Source organism: Pogoniulus pusillus, chromosome 35 (genome assembly GCF_015220805.1).
Source record: "Pogoniulus pusillus isolate bPogPus1 chromosome 35, bPogPus1.pri, whole genome shotgun sequence".
Taxonomy (NCBI): Eukaryota; Metazoa; Chordata; class Aves; order Piciformes; family Lybiidae; genus Pogoniulus; species Pogoniulus pusillus.
This window is the reverse complement of record NC_087298.1, coordinates 13,902,425-13,922,215: the sequence shown is the minus strand read 5'-3', so window position 1 is coordinate 13,922,215 and position 19,791 is coordinate 13,902,425. Positions and strand designations below refer to the sequence as shown.

General features: G+C 62.1%; 2 protein-coding genes across 6 annotated transcripts; one reads left to right on the top strand and one right to left on the bottom strand.

The window, feature by feature from the left end:
* The first annotated feature begins 5,430 nt into the window (after positions 1-5,430).
* Positions 5,431-9,351, top strand: NTMT1 (N-terminal Xaa-Pro-Lys N-methyltransferase 1). Of its 3 annotated transcripts, none has more exons than XM_064171250.1 (5): positions 5,431-5,515; positions 6,430-6,492; positions 7,729-7,906; positions 8,102-8,354; positions 8,929-9,351. In XM_064171250.1, the coding sequence occupies exons 3-5, from the start codon at positions 7,745-7,747 to the stop codon at positions 9,183-9,185; spliced, it is 672 nt and encodes a 223-aa protein (XP_064027320.1). In that variant the 5' UTR covers positions 5,431-5,515; positions 6,430-6,492; positions 7,729-7,744; the 3' UTR covers positions 9,186-9,351. The 3 variants fall into 3 exon arrangements, with proteins under 3 accessions (XP_064027320.1, XP_064027323.1, XP_064027322.1); XM_064171253.1 differs by having other exon boundaries at positions 7,726-7,906; XM_064171252.1 differs by having other exon boundaries at positions 7,723-7,906.
* Positions 9,352-10,013: 662 nt separating this feature from the next.
* ASB6 (ankyrin repeat and SOCS box containing 6) lies at positions 10,014-16,025 on the bottom strand. 3 transcript variants are annotated; one of them, XM_064171233.1, is made up of 7 exons: positions 15,969-16,025; positions 14,497-14,726; positions 13,645-13,826; positions 12,947-13,053; positions 12,595-12,703; positions 12,050-12,136; positions 10,014-11,908 (listed from the first exon to the last, which is right to left on the bottom strand). In XM_064171233.1, exons 2-7 carry the CDS (start codon positions 14,607-14,609, stop codon positions 11,232-11,234), a joined length of 1,275 nt encoding a protein of 424 aa, XP_064027303.1. In that variant the 5' UTR covers positions 14,610-14,726; positions 15,969-16,025; the 3' UTR covers positions 10,014-11,231. The 3 variants fall into 3 exon arrangements, with proteins under 3 accessions (XP_064027303.1, XP_064027305.1, XP_064027304.1); XM_064171235.1 differs by lacking the exon at positions 15,969-16,025 and adding an exon at positions 15,837-15,912; XM_064171234.1 differs by lacking the exon at positions 15,969-16,025 and adding an exon at positions 15,346-15,364.
* Positions 16,026-19,791: the final 3,766 nt, after the last annotated feature.

Sequence of the window (19,791 nt, the reverse complement as noted above, 5' to 3'; positions counted from 1 at the left end):
GAGCAGAATGAAATCACAGCCAGGGAGGGGGCATGGCTGGAGGCACAGTCCAGGGGAGCAGGAAGGTGGGGTTCAGAAAGCAGGGCACTAAGGGGGTCCTACCCATAGCTGTCCCCCCCTGTACTGCTGCAGCCCCAACCCCAGAACGGACCTTGGAGGCTCTGCTGTGGCCCTGTTGCAGAGCCCTGCAGCCCTCAGTGCCATCCAGCGTGCCCACAGTGACTGCAAACCGTGGAAAGTCCCCATGTGCCCTCAGAGCCGCCCTGGGAATGCTGGAGTCACTCCCCTCCCGCGGGACTTCCCGGGCTCCACGGGAGGCTTCCAGCTCTGGCAGGGCTGGACCCTGCAGCAGCTCCCAGCCTCCTCCCAGCCTGGCCCTCCTCTGCAAAGCAGCAGCTCCTGCACCCCATGGCACTGCCCAGCCTCTGCCTTCCCCTCCCCGGGAGGACCTCCAGAGCCATCCCCACCAGAGAGCACAGGGGGAGGAGACTGGCAAGGCCCAAGCCCAACCTGGTTAATTCATTCATTCATTCATGCATTCACTTAAAAACGTCTTCAGCATTTCACTTCCTGAATCTTTGGCAGTGAAATGAAGCTCCCAGTCCTGGGTGCCCCAACTGGCCCTCTGGCCAGGTAGAGCTGGGTGAAGTGAAGGCACCAGAGGAGAACATCAGCCCCTCCGAGCTGGGATGCTCTGGACTGGTCCATTCCCTCTGGGCCTGATGCTGCTCATGGGCTGCAGCACAGGTACTGGGTGCAGGGAGCTGATGGCTGAATGCATCTGGGGGCTTTTGGAGACAAGCAGGAGCAAAGCCTGGGCAGACCCAACCCTGGAGGGTGTCTGTGGTGGAGCTGTGGCTCCAGAGCTTCTGGGGTGGGTTTGGTGGTGCCCAATTTGATGTTCATCAGTGGCATTTGGGGCTTCAACAGCAGAGGTTAAGTGTGCAGGATGGGGCTGAGTGCTGCAGGTCCCCATGCTGAGCCTTCAGCTGGGGTCTGACAGGGCCCCAAGAGCTCAGGCAGTTGTAAAGGAGGAGCCCTGGTGCCTGGTGGGGAGCAGCACTGCCCACAGCTGGCTGGGCTCACCCCTGGGCTTTCCCCAGAGCCCTTTCTCACTGTTTCAGGGCCTGCTGGCTCCCAGCATCAGTAACCCCCACGTGCAGCCACCAGCTCTGCATCCAAAGGGATGCTGGTGGGAAAGGGGGTTGGCCACAGCTGCTGCCTGGTGGCGGTGCCTGTGTGAGGGCACAGAAGCCCACCTGCACCTCCCGTGCCTGACCATTCCCTTCCTGGCCCTGAGCCCTCCCAGGGTGCCCTGCCTGGGAAACGAACTCAGCTCCCAGTGGGAAATGAAACGGAGCTGGGCCAGCCCTGGCAGGGAAGAAGAAAAACAAGTTCAGAAGCTGGAACGCAAAAGAAAGGTTAAGGCCTTGTGCACTGCTGTCCCTGTCACCCCACAGCTCGCCCCTGTCACCCCACAGCTCACTCCTGTTGCTCCACAGCTCACCCCTGTCACCCCACAGCTCGCCCCTGTTGCCCCACAGCTGTGCCCAGGCAGGAGCAGAGGAGAGGGTGAGCCTCACGCCCTCAGCTGCTGGGTTTGTGCCCCAGGGCTGTGCAGAAAGAGGAGGATTTGGCTGAAGCAGGGTTCCTGCTGCAGCACAGCCCTGGTTTGCCCTGCCTGTGGAGAAGGCAGCAGCCCGGTGCTGAGCCCAGCCCAGCGCTGCCGCTGGTGGGGCGAAGCTGAGCCCAGCAGCCAAGCACTTTGTTTTTAGTCTCAGCCTAACAAGCATTAATTAAGAGGAGTGTAAATGCTAATGCTGGGCTGACACAAATTGTGCTGCCTGAAACAAATGTTTGAGGCTGGTCTGTGCCAGGATTTACAGCCGGGGGGGTTCACAGGGGCCAAATCATCACTCAGACTGCAAGGAGAAGCTGGCTTGCTGCCGCCGAGCGTGGCATCGGCCGTGCCAGGGGCTCAGGGCTGGCACCCCAGCAGCACCTCACTGTGCCACATCAGCTCAGCTCTCCCTGCTGACAACTCCCAGGAGGTTTTGCAAAGCCTGGGTCAGATTGATGTGGGTCATGGGGGATGAGCAGGTGCAGGGCCATGCCTTGCAGAAGGACTTCTCTTTGGAAAAGTCAAGTCCCTCATTCCCCTGCCTGGGGATCCTTACCTCAAGAGCTTGGCATAGCTGAAGGGTTGAGAGGGGACTCCGGAGAGTGAGGAGGTGAAGAAAGCCCCCATGGCAGTGAGATGTGCAGAGTTATGGCCCATGAGCACCAACAGGCTGTGTCTCCTCTTCATCATCTTCCTTCTCTCCATCTTCTCCCTCCTCCTCTTCCTCTCTGCCCCAAACTGTCCATGAAGCCAGGACAGGTTCACTGTGCCCACACCACGTCCCACACAGACAGGCACAGACTATCAGCTCACTATCTGTGCCACATCTGCCCTCGCCCAGGGGCACTCAGCTCTGTAGTTGTCTGTACATGCAGGGCCCTGTGCCCCCTTGGTGCATACCCACAGGTGTGTGTCTGGTGTGCAAGAACTGCTGTGTGCACAGCTCTGTGCACACACAGCTCTCAGTGGTCACTTTGCACTGCAGAGCTGTGTCTACACACCCAGAGAACCACAGATCCACAGACTGGAGTGGGTTAGAAAGGACCTTAAGGGTCACCCAGTTCCAGCCCCCTGCAGTGGGCAGGGGCACCTCACTCTAGGTCCGGTTGCTCCCTGTCCAGCCTGGCCATGAACACTGCCAGGGAGGAGGCATCCACAACCTTCCTGGGCAACCTGTGCCAGTGTCTCCCCAGCCTCACTGTATAGAACTTCTTCCTCATCTCCAGCCTAAATCTCCCCTCTTCCAGATTCAGTCTGTTCCCTCCCATCCTATCACTACAAGCCCCTGCCAGAAGTCCCTCGCAGCTCTTCCACACCTGACTCTGCACAGGGTGCAGAGGATGCTTCCACACACATTTGCACACACTCTGCTCTCTGCCACCCAGCACCTCCAGCACACAGTTCCAGTGGCCTGTCTGGGGCACCCTTTTCTGTACTGCTGAGGGGTTCCAACAGTGCCTGTGGGGGTGCCTCAGCCTGCCAGGAAGAGCCAGCAGCCAAGGCAGTGGGGTGGCATGGCCCAAGCCATGCTGGGTTGCCTGACAGGCATCATTTGGGGACAACGATAGGTGACAGGGACATGGGACACCCTGACAAGCCTCCTGGGGATGAGCATGGCACCCTCCCACCCCCCATTCCCTCGCCTTGATGGGCCCTGGGGCTCTGGGTTTGCTTTTGGGACAAACAAGGAAGTGGTGCTGGCCCCGGGCCCCAGGACACCTGGGCTTGTTTTGAGGGCAGGATCACCCAAACCACTTTGGGGTTTGGCTCCAAAGGCCCTGGGTGTTGTAGGATGCATCCTGCACCAGTACCCAGCAGAGGGCTGGTGGCACCAGTGCTGGAAGAGAGCATGGCCAGTGCCAAGAGACCCACATCTGTGCCACCCCTCAGGGCGCCTCGGTGGCTCTTGGCAGAGCCCTGACCTAATTCATTTTGGCTTCCCAAGCCTTGACCACGGCATGGAGGCAGCTGAAGGAGCAGGGTGGATGTGGATGGGGCAGGTTTGGCCAGGGTCAAACCCTGCCTACTTGGCAGGGCCAAGTAGGTGGGAACATCCTATCTGGGTCCCAGCAAACCACCTCTGGGCTCTGCCCTGGGCCGTGGAGCTTCGTTGCTCTGTTAATTGCTGTTAACGGCAGCAAAGGGGGCAGCAGGTGCCCGGCGGGACCTGGGTCAGTCGCCACCAGGGGAAGAGCTGTGCCAGCGGCAGGACCTGCTTTGCAAATCACCTGCAACAACATGTGCCAGCCTGGTCACCTCTCCGCCAAATTGATAGTGCAAAATTAATTAGAATTAATTAATCAGAAAAGGGTAATAAGGGTGATTAAGCACCTGGGGAAAAGAATTCAAACCCCCCTACTCCTGAGGCACGCCGGCGGCGCCGGTGATTGCCCGGAGCCGCGGCGAGCGAGTGGGAGGAGAGGGTGAAGGGAAACAGCCGGGCCGGGGGTGGGGGCTGAGTGGGCTCTGTCTCGTCACACCAGGAGTGACCCAGTGACAAGACTGAAAGTGGGCAGAGGAGAAGCATTTCCCAGCAGCAGCGGCCGCGGGGAGGGGAGCAGGCGGCTCTGCGGCGTGGCCAGAGCTGCTGCTGCCGCCACTGCCACATGGATTTGCAGAGTTGGCTTGGCACAAACTGAGCCCAAGGTTGGACCTGTCACCAGCAGAGTGGCGCTCAAAAAGGTGTCCTCCATGGGGAGACTTTCATCTCCAGCCTTGGCCCTTAGCTGGGCTCAGGAGCATGGTGAGCTGAGGGGCACCAACCCAGTTCCTTCACTCTTCATTTCCAGGTGCAGGCTCTGCCCTTAGTGACAACGATAACATAAACCCAAGGGGCACACTGCAGGTGGCATTGGCCCCAGTCAAAGCCCTCCTGAGGGGCCAAAGGGGAGCCTTAGCATCATAGTGGGCACAGGAACACTGTCACCTCCCTGCCACCATGAAGGGTTCTGGTGGTAGGGAGGGATGTAGGTGGCTGGAGCTGAGGGGAGGCGATGGTGCTGTCACCCCACGGTTCTCCAACCTTCGCCAAGGAAGGTGGAAGGGTGGCAGTGACCCCAAAGGGTACGGTGCCAATGACACAGGGAGGGCACGGCTGTGATGAGCCCGGCAGCCTTCAGCATCCCCTGACAGCGGGATGGGGTGGGTGGGGTGAGTGCGGAGCGGGCGCTGGGGTGAGCAGAGGAGTGCGTACAGGGGTGGGCATGGTAATAAGTGCAGGGGTAACTGCCGTGACAGGCACAGTGCTGTGTGGGCGCAGGGGGCGGTGCGGGTCCTATTCCCCCTCCCCGGCGCACAGAAGTTGTGGCTGCGGCGGCAGTGCACCGGCAGGACAACAGCGCCCCCGCGTGGACACTGAGGGAACCGGCGGGAGCGCACCGGGACCGTGACGGGACAAGGACAACGGCGGGACAGCTGCAGCTGGAGGCACGGGCCGGGGTAGGGGGTGCAGACAGGCAGCCCGATCCCAACAGCGCCTCGGCTGCCCGGTGCCGCTCACCTCGAGCCCGCCGCCCTGCCCGTGCAGCCTCATGCCGCTCCGCCGTGGCTCTGCGGCCATCTATCTGTCAGAGTCCTTAGTCCCCTCCAGCCTGTCCCAGGGCTCCTCAGTGCCCCCCAGTCTGCCCCAGTGCCCCCCAGTCCGCCCTCGCCTGCCTCAGTGACCCCCTAGTGCGCCCCACTCCCCTTGCAGCCCGTCCCAGGGCGCCCCAGCCTGTCCCAGCGCCCCCTCTCTATGCTGCCCCCCAGCGGACACGGCCAGTAGGGCACGGAGAAAGTCCCGCCCCCCGCGCTGACTGCTCGCTGACGTCACTGCCAGCGCTGCCATCTGATTGGTGTCTTCAGCCGCCCGTCACAGCTGGGGCGGGGCCACACGGAGCGCGGCCGCCGGCGGAGGTAACCGGGGGGGCAACGGGGAGGGGGCCTCGGGGGTCGCGGCAGGACCAGGCACTCCCCAGCCTCCGGGCTGCTCCTCTGCTTGTGCCTGCAAGCAACGGGGAGGGGGACCGGAGAAGCTGCCGGGGCCGGACCCGGACTTCCCCGGCGGGCAGAGCTGCGGCCTGCGGGGCTCCCGGGGAGGGCTCACACCGCAGCCCGGGAGGGTCCTCAGCCCCAGGCCGGGCGCACCGGGAAACGGCTGGGTTAGGCCTTGGACCAGAATCGGCCCCTCGCACCCCCACGGGCAGGGCTGCTGAACCCCTCTCCGCCCTTGGAGGTGCCCCCCGAGGCAGTGCAGGCCTTCTGGGGAGCCCTCCCAGCCCGTGCAACTCCTTCCCTACCGCCCCCCAGACTGCCAACAGCCCCGGGGTGGGGGAGTGGACCCCACAGAGGGGATGAAACCCCCCGCAGAAGCGAGCACCTGCCCCTGGCAGCCGGGAGCTGCTGCCCTTCGGGGCCTCAGAGGGCAGGGGGAGATGCCGGCGCTGGGTCTGCACCGCTGCGCTGTGTCGCCTCGCTGGGCACTCCGCCCCTGCCAGTGGCCTGTGGCAGCCTGGAAAGCGTCGCCAGGGCATCACCCGCTCAGATGTGGGGGTAGGGAAGCGGTGACACTGCTGGGGGTGGGCAAATTGGGGTCCCAACGAAGGGGGTCAGGCAGCAGTGCTGCTAAAAGTGGGGCCAGACACCTCTAATGCTCAGCCTCCTGCCCACTCAGAGCCGTGGGGCAGCAGCAGCTCCTGCACCCCAGATGCCCCAGGAAGGTGCTCACGGGGTGGGGGTGGCTCTCACCTCTGGCTGCCGGTGGCCGTGGCTGTCCCGGGGGGGGCTGAAGCGGCGATCTGGGACTGAACTCCCACCTGTCCGTCCCGCAGCTCCCGGCGCAGAGCGGCTCCCGGCCTCACCGAGCCAAGCTGGACCTCCCCCGGTGAGCTGAGGTGAGATGCTGCGTCCCCAGCTCTGTCCCCAGGCTGTGCAGGGCCACCCAGGGCTCCCAGACCTGCCCAGCTGCCCTGGCAAAGCCTTTGTGTCTGAAGGGACATTGCCAGCAGGTTCAGGTGCTGAGGTCCAGATACGATTTCCACCTGTGGAGGTGAAGTCCTCACATTTCCCCTTTGGCCACCTCAAATCCAGATTCTAATCCCCGGTGCAGTTAATCGGCTGCACAGGGGGGTGAATTATGGGGTGCCTGGAGGGGGGCTACAGCTGGCATTGCTGACTGCAGCCTGACTTTGCTGCCTTGCAAGCACACTGAACCTGGGGCCACAACTCAGATTTGCACTCCTCAGAGAGCTGCTTGGGGTAACTTTTAGCAAGGGAGGGTGTAATTGGAGGTGACTGATGGGGCTGTCACCACAGACCACAGCATGCTAGGGCTTGGAAGGCACTTCTGGAGATTGAGTCCAACCCCCTGCCAAGCCAGGGTCATCTAGAGAAGGTCACCCAGGAACACATCCAGGCAAGGCTGGAATGTCTCCAGAGATGGAGATTCCAGCACCTCTCTGGGCAGCCTGCTCCAGGGCTCCCTCGCCCTTAAATTCCAGAAGTTCCTCCTCACGTTCAGGTGAACTTCTGATGTTTGTGCCCCTTGGCCCTTGTCCTGCCACTGGGCACCACTGAGCAAAGCCTGGCCCCAGCCTGCTGACGCCCACCCTTGATGTATTGATCAGCACTGACCAGATCCTCCCTCAGACTGATCTTTTTCAGGCTAAACAGCCCCAGCTGCCTCAGCCTTTCTCCAGCACAGAGCTGTCCCAGGCCCCTCAGCAGCTTTGCAGTCCTTTGCTGTACCCTCTCCAGCAAGTCTCTGTCCTCCTTGAGCCAGGGAGCCCAGAACTGGGCCCAGGACTCCAGATGTGGCCTCACCAGGGCAGATAAGGACAGCTGTAGAATCTGAGGGCAGGGGAAAAGGGGAGGCAGCCTGAGAAAAATAAACCAGTTGGGCGAGTGCTGAACAAGGCCGTGGAGGGCTCTGGGCCTCCAGAAGACACCAGGAGTTAGAGCTTTGGCCCTTCTCAGCTGAAGGCTTTTGGGGTTTGGAGTGGCCCTGGGCAGGGGGAAGGGGTGAGAGGTAGAACTTGGGGCACTCAGGGAGCTGACTCTGCCCAGCTCCAGGGGGTGGTGCCTGTGGCTCTCCTGGCCCTGACCCTGTTTGTGCTATCCCCGAGGAGCAGTCCCGCGCGGGCAGCGATGACGAGCGAGGTGGTGGAGGACGAGTGTGAGTTTTACTCCAAGGCAGAGAAGTACTGGAAGGATGTGCCAGCCACGGTGGATGGCATGCTGGGGGGCTACGGGCACATCTCCAGCATCGACATCAACAGCTCCAGGAAGTTCCTGCAGCGCTTTCTGCGGGTAGGTGGCACAGGGGCACGCTCCCGAAGCCCCTTCCCCAGCACAGAGCTGGCAGCTCTTCCAGCCCGGGTGCTCCATGGGATCCTCTGCTGCATGTGGACTGGGAGAGCTCTGCCCTGCTGTGGGTGCCCCTACGCCCTGTCCCGCGTGGCTGCCCAGCTGGTGGCATCCAGCCCCTCGTGGCTGTCGTTGCAGGACGGCCCCAACCGGACGGGCACCACTCGCGCTCTGGACTGCGGGGCGGGCATCGGCCGCATCACCAAGAGGCTGCTGCTGCCCCTCTTCAAGACAGTGGACATGGTGGACGTGACAGAGGACTTCCTGACCAAGGCCAGGAGCTTCCTGGGGGAGGAGGGCAGGCGAGTGCGCAACTACTACTGCTGTGGCCTCCAGGACTTCAGCCCCGAGCCGAACTCCTACGACGTCATCTGGATCCAGTGGGTCATTGGTGAGGCTCACTGCAGGGGGCTTCCAGCCTGTCCTCCTCTGGGCTCCTCACACGCGGGGGAGGGCAGCTTGAGGGCTCCATGAGGGATGAGCAGCATAGCACAGCTGGGGGCTGCACTGGGCACCTGCCTCCTGAGCCTTCAGAGGCCAGGGCAGAGGTGTGGGTTGTGTGGAGGGGGCAGAGCCCATGGCACAAGTTGGACACCCCCAGGCAGGTGCAGTGGCTCAAGGAAGGCTTTTCTCACCTTTTCCCAGTGTGCTGCAGCGGGGCTCCTGCAGATCCTTCCCACTGAGCCCCAGCTGCCTCCATCCCTCCCCACCAGCAAAGCCCTTTGCAGTGGCAGAGAGGGCCGGGGGCTCCCTTTTTGCCCCTCAGGGCCAGTGCCACCTGCAGTGCCTCCTCTGGGCTTATGTGATTGTTACTGAGGCAAGAGCTGGAAATGCAGAGAAGGAACTGGGCTGGGGTCCCTCAGCTCAGAGCCCAGCAAGGGGCTGGGTGGGTGAAAGTCCTACCCCAGAGTGCCACTCTGTGCTGGTCACCCCTATGCCCTCTAATCCCTGCTCTGCCCTTCCAGGACACCTGACTGACAATCACCTCTCCGACTTCCTGAGGCGGTGCCGCGCCGGGCTGCGGCCCAACGGCATCGTGGTGATCAAGGACAACATGGCCCAGGAGGGGGTGATCATGGACGATGTGGACAGCAGCGTGTGCCGGGAGCTGGCCGTGGTGCGCAGGCTGATCCGCAGCGCGGGGCTGCAGCTGCTGGCCGAGGAGCGCCAGGAGAACTTCCCGGACGAGATCTACCATGTCTACACCTTCGCCATGAGATGAGCCCGGCGGGACAGGGGCTCCTGCTGGAGCCAGGAGCCTGCCTTGCTCGCGGGGGGGGGCAGCTGCTGGGGAGGGGGACACCCGCCCCCCCTCTCCAGGGCTTTGTCTTCCAAGCTGCTGCTGTTTGTGAAGAGATGTTTGCCAAATACATTCTCCTGCTGTGGCACTTCTGCACCTGGCCTTTGTGGGGCACGGCCCCGGCTCCGTGCCCCCTTCAGGGGCTCCTCTGCAAGAGGCACCTCCTGGGGGCACTGCTGTTTGCTGACGGTGATTGCACAGGACCCCTGCAGGATGTTGGAGCTCCTCTGAGAGAGCTCAGAGCAGCTCCGAGGGTCTGGGCTCCCTTCTTTGCTTGGATGCTTGGCTCATTCCTGCCCTTGAGCACTGCTGCTGACAGCAACATTCTGGGCATGGCAAGTTGGAGAAACCTCTGCCCTTTCCCTCTAGGGGGGCTGGGGAAACACCACCACGTTCTGAGGCGTTGTGGGGGCCTCTCCTTTAAGGCCATGAGCAAGTGCCCCCCCCCCTGCAGCAGAGCAGGTGGCTGTAACCTGAGTCCTCCCCATTCTCCTCTGGCAGGGGGAGCTCAGCCTTAGGAGGAGCTGCTGTGCTCTGGGTGCTAACTGGGAACCCACCAAGCTGCCTCTGACCCCCAGCCTCCTCCTTGCCCCCCTCCACAGTCACCCAGCTGGTGCCAACTCCAGCACTGACACTGCTTCTTGCCAGGTGGCAGAGCCCACACACAGACCTCAGTCACAGCCTTCCCTCCACCCAGGCTCTGAGAGCTCACTCCCCCTCCTCACCTCTCCTCCAGGAGGAACAAGCCCCTAGGTGCAAAAGGCCTTATTTAATTGCTCACTGCCCCCCTGCAGACCCCAGGGGAGTTCTGATCACATCATTATTAATTAAACATCAGTCCCAGGAGAGGGGAGATGCTGCCAGGAGGGCAGTGCAGGGAGACCCTTCTCTGACCCACCTGCTATGAACTGTACCTGCTCAGAAGAGTTTTCCTGCTTCCATCCTCTCCTGCACCTGTCCCCGTGAAAAAAACCCAAACCAGCACAAAGTGGGGGCTCAGCTCTGTGGCCAGTCTTTGGCACAGCACGAGGAAGCAGGTGCCTAGAGGAGGGAGCCAGAAGATGTGGCAAGGCTGGGACATGGACACCTCCAAGGGCAACCCCCTGAGTTTGAAGTTTCCAGTAGCTGCTTGGAAAGAAGCCTGAGTGGTGCTGCAATTCCTCGTTCCTGGGAAGGAGGCACTGGAGACCGAGGCCCTGGGAGCAGTCAGCAAGGGAAGGAGCCAAGGGAGGCCCAAAGCACTCAGCAGTTTCCTGCCTCCTGCTCCTCCACACACAGGGAACAATCACAAAGCCAAGAAACATCCATTTGTGTCTCCTGGGGTCCAGCACCTGAGACGTCCTTTGTGGCTGGTGCTCTGTGCCAGGAGGATGGGATGCTCCCAGCAGAATCTCGGGGTGCTGAGCAGCCACCCACCATGGCCAGCCCTGCCCATCTGGATGAGCAAGGAAGGCACCCACATGGAGATGCTGGACCTGCCTCCAGCTCCAAGCAGGAAGCCAAGACAGGGATACCAGCACCTCTTGGCACAGTAACACCTCCCAGAACCCCAAGGCATCTCCTGACTCCATCGCTTGCCTAAGGCACTGCATCACCCAGCCTGGACCTGGCATCCAGTCCAACCACCCCAACAGCCCCACCTGCTCCTGTCCACCAGAGCCTTGGAGTCCATACAAAGCAGCACCCTGCTCCCCAGTGCCAGGGGCTCTGCACCTCTGGGAATCCACAGGGCTCTGCCCACTGTCCCACAACATGCCAGAGTGACCAACCTCCAGATGTGTGCACAGCATCACGCCCAGATGGAAGCCCTCGAGCACAGCAGACAGGGGCACTCTGGGCACGTGTGGGCAGAGGGACAGCATGTGGCCAGTCCACGCCCTGCAGGGCAAGAAATGGCCCAGGGCACAGACTGGGTGGCTGTAGGCACAGCACGACCACCAGGCGGGCAGATGGAGAGGCAGCAGAGGCTCAGAGGTCCTCACGGGCAGCGGCAGTGTGGTCGATGAGCAGGTACCACTTCAGCCTGTCGGGGAGAGGTAGAGCCTTGATTTTGACATCCACTGGCCAAGGCTTAAGGCGCTGCCGGATGAAGACCCTGCAGAGGTGTTTGAGTGCCTGTGGGGAGCGCTCCAGCTGCTTCAGGGAGCAGAAGAGAGTCCTGATCTTCTCCCCATGGGACCTGCAGCTGCTGGTGTTGACTTCGAAGTTGCTGGGCAGCTGGATGGCCTGGGAGCTGCTCATCATCAGCTCCAGCAGCGTCTGCCCCTTCTGGAGGAGCTCTGCAGAGAAGCTGTCGTCCTCCGAGCCGCTGAGGTGTGAGCAGAGGCACTCGAACACGATGTGGAAGCCTGACCAGCAGGAGGGACCGTGGAGGGAGCAGTTGTAGGCAGCTCCTGACTCCAGCAGGAAACGCAGCAGCGGGAAGTGGCGTTTGAAGCTTTTGAAGCAGAGGTGGGTGAGGGACTCAGGGGCTGGGCACTGGCTGGGGTTGGCACCGTGGGCCAGCAGCAGCTGCGTCACGCGGAAGCAGAAGCGGCTGATGTCCTGCGCCTCCTCCGCGCTGCTGCAGACCATCTCCCCCAGCAGGAAGATGACGTAGGTGAAGACAGTGTCGCCATCTCTGGTGGTGGCCCCGACATCTGCACCTGGAGGAAGGGACAGAAGGCAGCTGGCACCCCAGAACGGCACTGGCTGGCACTGCTGGGCTTTACACTGGCTCCAGGAGGCAGAGGTCGAGAGGGGCAGTGCCTGCTGCTGTGCCTGGGCAGGGAGAGGGCTGCCCTCACCTCCATCCAGGAGGAGCTGGATGCTGTCGGTGTTGTGGATCTGGACACCATCGCTGCTGGCCAGGGCGTGCAGCAGGGCAGTCTTGCCTGCAGTGGAGCAAGAGGGCAGTCAGGGGACATGGGGCAAAGGAAGGAAAACAAGGCACCCTGGCAACCAGATGGCCAAGCACAGGCAGAGAACCCCCTGGTAGGCTCTGCTGTCCCTGTGATGGTGGCACAGCTGCGGGGACAGAGTCACAGGCTGCATGCACCAGGGGGGTAGTGGCACCAGAAGGTACATGTGCCACAGGAGAGCTTTAGCGTGCATAGGCACCACAGGGCCATGGAGGTACAGCCCCAACCCATGCAGAGCTGTTTCCAGCCCTCTCCTGCCCCAACAGCCAAAGCATGAGGAGAAAACAGGACAGGGAAGGCCTGCAGCCTCACCCAACCTGCCCCCCCAAGGCTGCCACAGGCACCCAGCACACCCAACCTGCCCCCTCCAGCCTGCCACAGGCACCCAGCACACCCAACATGCCCCCCCCCCGCCCCAGGAGCATTCAGACCGTTTTTGTCAGCAGCGTTGACATCAGCTCCCAGCTGCAGCAGCCTCTGCAGGCAGGGCAATCGCTCGGGCTCCTCGCTGGCCAGATCCAGGGGGCTGCTCTCATGGATCTGCGGAGCAACAGGAGATAAAGGAAACCAGCACTAAGAGTTACAGTAACCACGAGCCCCAGAAGCTGCAGGGGACTTCCCCGATGTGCCCACACCAGAGCTGAGTCTGCCCCAGCCTCCTCCCGCCCAGCGGTGCCAAAACCAACCCCAGCTTCTGCCACAGCATCCGAGCGCTGCAGACACAGGAGGGCGCCGGAGAAGGGTCTCAGGGAGGCTTAGGGGGCAGGGGGGGCTGTGCCGTACCCGGTCTCTGCGGTTGATGTCAGCACCGTGCCGCACCAGCAGCTCCACCATGTCCGGCTGGTTGCGCAGCACCGCGACGTGCAGGGAGGTGTAGTAGGTGACTGGATCTGAGCACAAAACCCCCCAGTCAGGCAGGCTCCAGGGCTCCCCTGGCAACACAGCACAGGGCTAGCACAGGTGGCCCAGCTCCTGCTTTTGCAAGGGATCCCCAAAAGCTGCAAGTCTGTCCCCAGGCCCCTGGGTACTCCCAGACCATTCTCGTGGCTGGGCCCGCACAAGGCACACCCGCGTGGCTCACTCACACTGTTCCAGCATGGAGCAGGGCTCTGCTCTGGCACCACCTCTCTCTCTGCCCCAGCTTGATAGCCATCACCACCTCCCAGAGCAGCTTCTCACCAGCTGGGTCACAGGCTCACAGATGTCAGGGGGTGGAAGGGACCCAAAGAGATCGAGTCCAACCCTGCTGCCAGAGCAGGACCATCCAAGCTAGCTCAGGGCACACAGGAACACATCCAGACAGGGCTGGAAAGACTCCAGAGAAGAAGACTCCACAACCTCTCTGGGCAGCCTGTGCCAGTGCTTTGGGACCCTCAGTCAAGAAGTTCCCCCTTGTGTTGAGCTGGAACCTCCTGTGCTGCACCTGTGCTGGTTCGCCCTTGGCCAGGCCCAGTCCCCTTGCCCCCAGCCCCCAGCCCTACCTTCAAAGCTGAGGTCAGCTCCAAACTCCAGCAGGATTTCTGCAGCAGGGACAAGCCCTAGCTCAGTGACCTTCAGCAGGGCGTAGCTCACACCCTCCTGGTAGAACGGGGAGTGGGTCTCCCTCTCCAGGACTTGTCTGACAGCAGAGAGCTGGCTCCGGTCACCGCCCAGACAGGCAGGGCTGGAGGGGCACAGAAACAACCAGTCAGTCACCCAGCTAATGGCACACATCTCAGGGGTGTGCCAGGCTCAGAGCAGCAGCAGGAGGAAAAGTCCCTGATGTCCTCTCCTGTGTTGCAACCACCAGGTGTAACCTGTTGGCTGTGAGCTTACACAACACAGCTGCAGGAGCACAGCTGAGCCTCCATTTAGGCTGCTCCTGGTGAGCACACAGAGCCCAGGTTCGCTCTGCTCCATCCCCACCTTCCCAAAGGCCAGCAGCCAGAGCGGAGGCTGTGGGACCAGCTAGGGCCTTGCTCCCAGCCAGGGCTGTGTCTGAAGGGCTGTTCAGAACAGGCTGTGGTGACAGGTGAGGGGCAATAGTTTGGAACTGGAGCAGGGCAGAGTTAGGATGGGCAGCAGGAGGAAGCTCTGCACAGTGAGAGTGGGGAGAGACTGGCACAGGCTGCCCAGGGAGGTGGCTGAGGCCTCAACCCAGGAGACATTCAAGATCAGCCTGGATGTGTCCCTGGGCAGCCTGCTCTGGCTGGAGGTGTCCCTGTGCCTGCAGGGGGGTGGCCAAGATGCCCTCTGAGAATCCCTTCCGACCTGATACAATCTGCGACGTGGGTCACACCGCTGAGCTCCAACCACCACTGCCCCGCCAAAGCGCTCTGCCCCGGCGCTGTTACCTCTCCAGGCTGCTCTGCTGCTCCGCGTCCGGCACGGGCAGCAGCCCCAGGATCTCGTCCACCAGGGGCTGGTACTCGAAGATGATCCTGCGGAAGCCGTGCAGGAAGGGCATCGTGCTCTGCTCCGCACAGCGGCCCAGGGGCCTCCAGCATGGCACCGAGCTCCTCCCGCTGGCAGCCTCCGGCGGGCGGCCCCTGCCGCTGCCCGCTCCCCCGGGGGACCTTCCCTCCTTCCAGAGCAAAAAGCCTTTTCAGCAGCTTTCCCTTCGCAAAGCCCCGCAGCCCCCTCCCTCCTCATGCATTTCTAACCGGCGCCGCCCCCCGCTTCGCCTGCCAGCGCCGCCGGAGGTGCGCGGGGATTATCTGCCGCGGGCAGAGCCGCGGCCGCGTTATCGGGGCGCAGCCGCCGCCAGAGCGGGCACAGCGCGGCCCCGGCGCCCCCCTGCCCGCGGAGGCGCTGCCACAAGCCCCCCCGCTGGGGCGCCGGCGGAGCGGGGGACTCCGGGGTGCCTACGGCCGGCGCCCCCCTGCCCGCTGTGGCGAGAGCGGGGCCGGAACAGCGCTCCCGGTAAGCCCCGGAGACTGGAACCAGCCTGGGGGCCTCCGAGCCCGCACCGCGGCACCGCCCGGGGAGGGGCCGAGCCCCTTCAACGCCGCGCCCAGAACCGCGGGGGGCCCAGCGGCAGCCACCCCCCGCACCCCCCGGGGGGGGTCCTGCAGCCCCTGACCGCGGGCAAGCCACCGGCAGCGCCCGAGAGACTCCTAAGCCGCGCGGGCGGGGAACCGGAGGCCCAAAGAACCTCACGGAGCTGCCACCGGGACCCAACCCCGCCGCACGCCGCCCCTCACCTAGTCCTGCTGCCGCCGGAACCGGAAGTAGCCGGTAGGAACGGGAGGGGCGGGACCCCACGGGCGGGGCAGCGCGCGGCCGGCAGGGGGCAGCACGCGGACGGGAGCGGCGCTGCAGGGGCGGAGGAGCCTGGAGGGACGGACCGGGAACCCCCGGGACACCCACCGGGACACCCACCGGGACACCCCCCCGGGACACCCACCGGGACACCCCCCGGGACACCCCCCCGGGACACCCCCTCGGGACACCCCCCCGGACACCTCCCCGGGACACTCTCTCCGGCACGCTCCCGGTAGCCGACCGCGCTGCACCCCTCGGTGCAGCCTTTCCCGGGGCCAACGATGCTACACGCACCCGCTGCGCCCCTGGGCGCCAGCCTCCTGCTGCACGTCTCCGGTGCAACCCCTCCAGTGAAATACACCTCCGGGACACACCCCGGTGCAACCCCCGTAACAACCCTCACCCCGGGAACACCTCCCGTGCAACCTACCGGGGTACATCTCGGTGCAACCCCTCCGGTGCACGCCCCTGCTGCACACCCTCGGGGAGCCCTCCCGGCGCCAAGCCCTCGGTGCTGCCACCCGCTGCCCGCCCCCACACTACCCGCAGCGAACGGGCAGACCTTGCGCGCTCCCGCGGTGCTCGCTCCGCCCCTGCACGCCTGGGTGTGGCTCTGGGTGTGGTCATGTGACGTCATTCCGCCCAGCTCCCCAGTCCCCCGGGCGCCCGGTACCGGGCCTGCTCCAAGTGGCACTGCGCGGACAGGGGACTGCACAGGGGGTGGGCTGGGCGGTCGAGACCCTCACCCCAGCCATGGCTGCCTCCTCACTGCTGCCGGCGCCTGGGCAAGCCTTGGACCCTCCGCGTCAGGGGAAAGCCCAAGCCCTCCATGTAAAGCCCTGGACCCTCTGCAGCTGGGGCGGCAGCACCGGGCACAGCCACTGTCCCCAGCTGTGCGGCACTGTTCTTGCGGGGGAGTGCCCCCTGCGTTCCCCACTGTTGGCTGGCAACGGAGGGCTGCCGAGTGTGGGACTCCCCACGGCCACCTCCGGGCCCAGCCGTGCCGGCTCCGGGTCTGAGAGAAGACCTGGGAGTGTTCCAGAGGGCCCCAGCAGCCTGGCTGTGTCCCCCCATGGCTGCGAAGCAGGCTCTGGGGGCGCAGTGTGAGGCAAATCAGCTCAAAACTTGCCCTGGAACACGTCAAGAAGGGAGACCCGAGGGCGGAAACCTTCCCTGGCCGTCAGCGCAGAGAGGCTGGGGCGGGACAGGGCACAGGAGCGTTCTGCCAGGGTCGTGCCACAAGCCACAGCCCGTGGGGAGGTGGACTCCCCATCCCCGGTTTTGGGGTGAAAAAGCCCGTTTGCAGAGAGGGACGTGTTCAGCCCAGGGTGTCCGAGTGCCGGCGGAGAGCACAGCTGGGCTCTGCCCGCCGTGCTCCCCACGGCCCCGGCGGGGCGGGCGGGAAGAATGCGAGCTGGCGATCCATCAGGGAGCCAGAGCGCAGCCAGCCAGCGGAGAGGGGCATTTTAGGAGGAAAGCCAGGGAAATTTGATCATTAAGAAATCCTCCTGGCTGTCTGGGGGAATTTAATTAAATCGCTGGAAAGGGCTGTGAGCACATCTGGATCCAATATGTGCAGCTTTGATTTTTTTCTTTCTTTCTTCTTCTTCTTTTTTTTTTTTAGTTCACTCTTTTCCCATCTCGCTGCTGAAGAGGGGGTGGGGGGGAGGGAATAAAGGGAAATAGCAGAGCCACAGAGTATTGGTTCATCTGGGACTGGGATTCCTGGCAGAGAAAGAAAGAGAGGGAGAGAAAGCAAGCAAAAGAAAGAGGCAGAAGCGGAGGGAATGAGAGGGTTGGGAGAAAAACCTTCACCGAGAGCCTGGCTGGGGTGGTTTTGATGCCACCGACCACAGAGACAAGGAGCTGGAGGGACTGGGGGGAGCTGGGAGGGAGAGGAGGAGAGGAATCACAGAACCACGGAGTCGTTTTGGCGTTAGGATGCTTGAGTTCAGCCATTCCATTAACCCAGCACTGCCAAGGAGCCAGCCCAGGGCACTCAGTGCTTTGGGGCCTGGCAGGGAGGGATGGGAAAAGAAGAATTGCTCACTGGATAAAGGCCATTCCTGTCGGGACCAGCGGGCTGGGCATGGGGGGGGACTCCTCCAGCAAGGCCCCCCCAGCTGTCACCCTGCAGGCACTGCTTCTCTGACCCTGCCCAGCCTCATGCTCTTGGGGAGCAGGGTGGGGATGCTCTGGTCCCCAGCACTGGGCAAGACATGGGGCTGGGCACAGTTCTGGTTTAAGCAGAGAGGGCAGGCAGCCCTGACCCCCAGTGCCAGAGAAGGGACTGACCCCCAACCATCTGCCCCCAGAGCCAGCCAGACACCATCAAGCCTTCACCATCTGCCATGCTCTGCTCTTCACTATCTGCTTACTCCAAACATCCTCCCCACAGTGGAGCTGAGGAACATCTGCACAGTAAGAAAACCCCTTCCAGCTGCAGGGGTGCGGGAAGCCAGCCTGGTTTCTCTGCACCACTGGCAAAGGTGCTGGGAATAGGCAGGTGAACGAGCAGCTGAGTGCCACCGGGAGCAGTGCCAGCCCAAGCAGTGCCCCAGGAATGCTCCACTGAGCTCACCACATCCACCAGCTCCATTTGAGGGTGGGCAGAAGGGCTGGGGCTGGCAGACCACGTCCAGATCTGTGCCATGCTGAGCACTGAGGAAGTGTGAGGTGTTACCACAGCACGAGAGGAGCACCAAGAGCCCCCCAGGAGGATACAATGTGTGGTTACCAAAAAGCTCCCAGACACCAAAAGCCTGAGGGACTGGCAAACAGGATCACACTGATCCCAGGACTCCAATTTGCCGACCTGGCAGGCTCTGGCCACGTGGCTCTTCACACCAAGGGGCTTGGCATGGCCCTGCCAGGTTGGTGCTGCTCTGCTTCAGCAGCCCAACAGCTCCAGCTCAGCAAAACCCACTTGCTTGGCACTGGGAAAAGCAAACCTGCTTGGCTTCACCTCCAGACCAGGCCTGGCCAAGAGCCACCTTGCCAGCTCCGGGGCCCAGTTTAAAGTCCCTAAAACACATTTTGCAACCCCTAAAAAAGAAGAGCTTGCACAAGGAGTTAGGAAGCACCAAGAGAGTGGGTTTCAAACAACCAGGTCCCACTTCAGCTGCTCCGTGGGGCTGGTGGAGCTTAGGAAAAAAATGATGCTGAAAGGGGGGGGGAAAAAAAAGCAGAGGGCAGGCAAAATCCTGCAGCTAAAGAGGAAATTGCATTAATACAGATTGTTTTATTTAAAAAAAGCAAAGCCTGACCTCTACTTCAAAAAAGTCATTAAGGCATTCCCCTTCTGAAGGGCCGACAGGGGCTAGCCCTGCGAGGGCAGTTCATTCCTCAATGACTTACTGTTCCTGCTCTGCGCACGGAGATGTGTGGAGAGTCGGAGGGCAATTTAAGGCACCCTGCGGAAAGGTGTGTAAATCTTCGCGTGCCTAAAGAAACTTCGCCAGGCTGCTCCCATGGGGAAGAGGAAAACCTCTGCCCTCTAGGGGTTTTTTCCTCCCAGTTTCTCTTTTTACCCCCCCTATCTTTCCCACCTCCTCTCTCTTTTCTCTCTCTCTTTTCCCCCTTTCCCCCACTCTCTCTTTTCCCCCCTCTCTTTTCTCTCTCCGTTCCCACTCATCTTTTTCCCTCTCTCTCTTTTTTTCCTCTCTTTTCCCCCCTCTCCTTTCTCTCTCTCTCTCTCTCTCTCTCTCTCTCTCTCTTTTCCTCCCCTATATATTTTTCCTCTCTGTTTTCACTCTCTCTTTTCCCCTCATCTTTTCCCTCCTCTCTCTCCTCTCTCTCTCTTTCCCCTATCTTTTTCCCCACTCTCTTTTCTCTCTCTCTTTTTTCTCTAGATTCCCCCCCTCTTTTCTCACTCTCTCTCTTCCCCCTCCAATCTTTCCCCCCCTCTCTCTCTTTTCTCTCTATCTTTCCCACCTCCTCTCTCTCTCTTTCCCCCCCCATATATATATGTTCCCCCTCTATTTTCGCTCTCTCTCTTTCTTTAACTTTCCTTTGGAACTCTGATCCCCTTTGATCATTAAAAAAATAAAAAGGTCATATTTCACCCAAAAAAAATCTCAGCAATCAGAGGGCCGAGGAAGTGCGAACCCAAGGGGGCTTCACTGGTGATTATTCCCTCCCTTTAATTATTTAATGCTGCGGACTGAGGCAACGCCACCCTGCCCCGGCAGCCAGACAGTTCAGCACCGAGGTCTGGCCCCAAACGAGGAAGAGGAAGAGAGTTATAAATGGGGCTGGGGCTGCTCTGTTCCCCCTCCTGCCCTCACTCCTTCACGGGCCAACACCAACGGCCCCTCCAAAATAATCACAGCAAGATGTTCCTAGCCTCTGAGCCAAGGGGGAGGGAAGGACAGGGGAAGGATGGG

What these genes read in the sequence shown, in the direction of transcription:
- NTMT1 (XM_064171250.1), top strand. Translation starts at nt 7,745, where the DNA reads ATGACGAGCGAGGTGGTGGAGGACGAGTGTGAGTTTTACTCCAAGGCA. An exon ending in TCCTGCAGCGCTTTCTGCGG is followed by an intron (nt 7,907 to 8,101) that starts GTAGGTGGCACA and finishes CTGTCGTTGCAG; the next exon opens with GACGGCCCCAACCGGACGGG. An exon ending in CTGGATCCAGTGGGTCATTG is followed by an intron (nt 8,355 to 8,928) that starts GTGAGGCTCACT and finishes CTGCCCTTCCAG; the next exon opens with GACACCTGACTGACAATCAC.
- ASB6 (XM_064171233.1), bottom strand. Translation starts at nt 14,609, where the DNA reads ATGCCCTTCCTGCACGGCTTCCGCAGGATCATCTTCGAGTACCAGCCC. An exon ending in CAACGCTGCTGACAAAAACG is followed by an intron (nt 12,137 to 12,594) that starts GTCTGAATGCTC and finishes GCTCCACTGCAG; the next exon opens with GCAAGACTGCCCTGCTGCAC. An exon ending in CCAGCTCCTCCTGGATGGAG is followed by an intron (nt 11,909 to 12,049) that starts GTGAGGGCAGCC and finishes CCCTTCCTCCAG; the next exon opens with GTGCAGATGTCGGGGCCACC.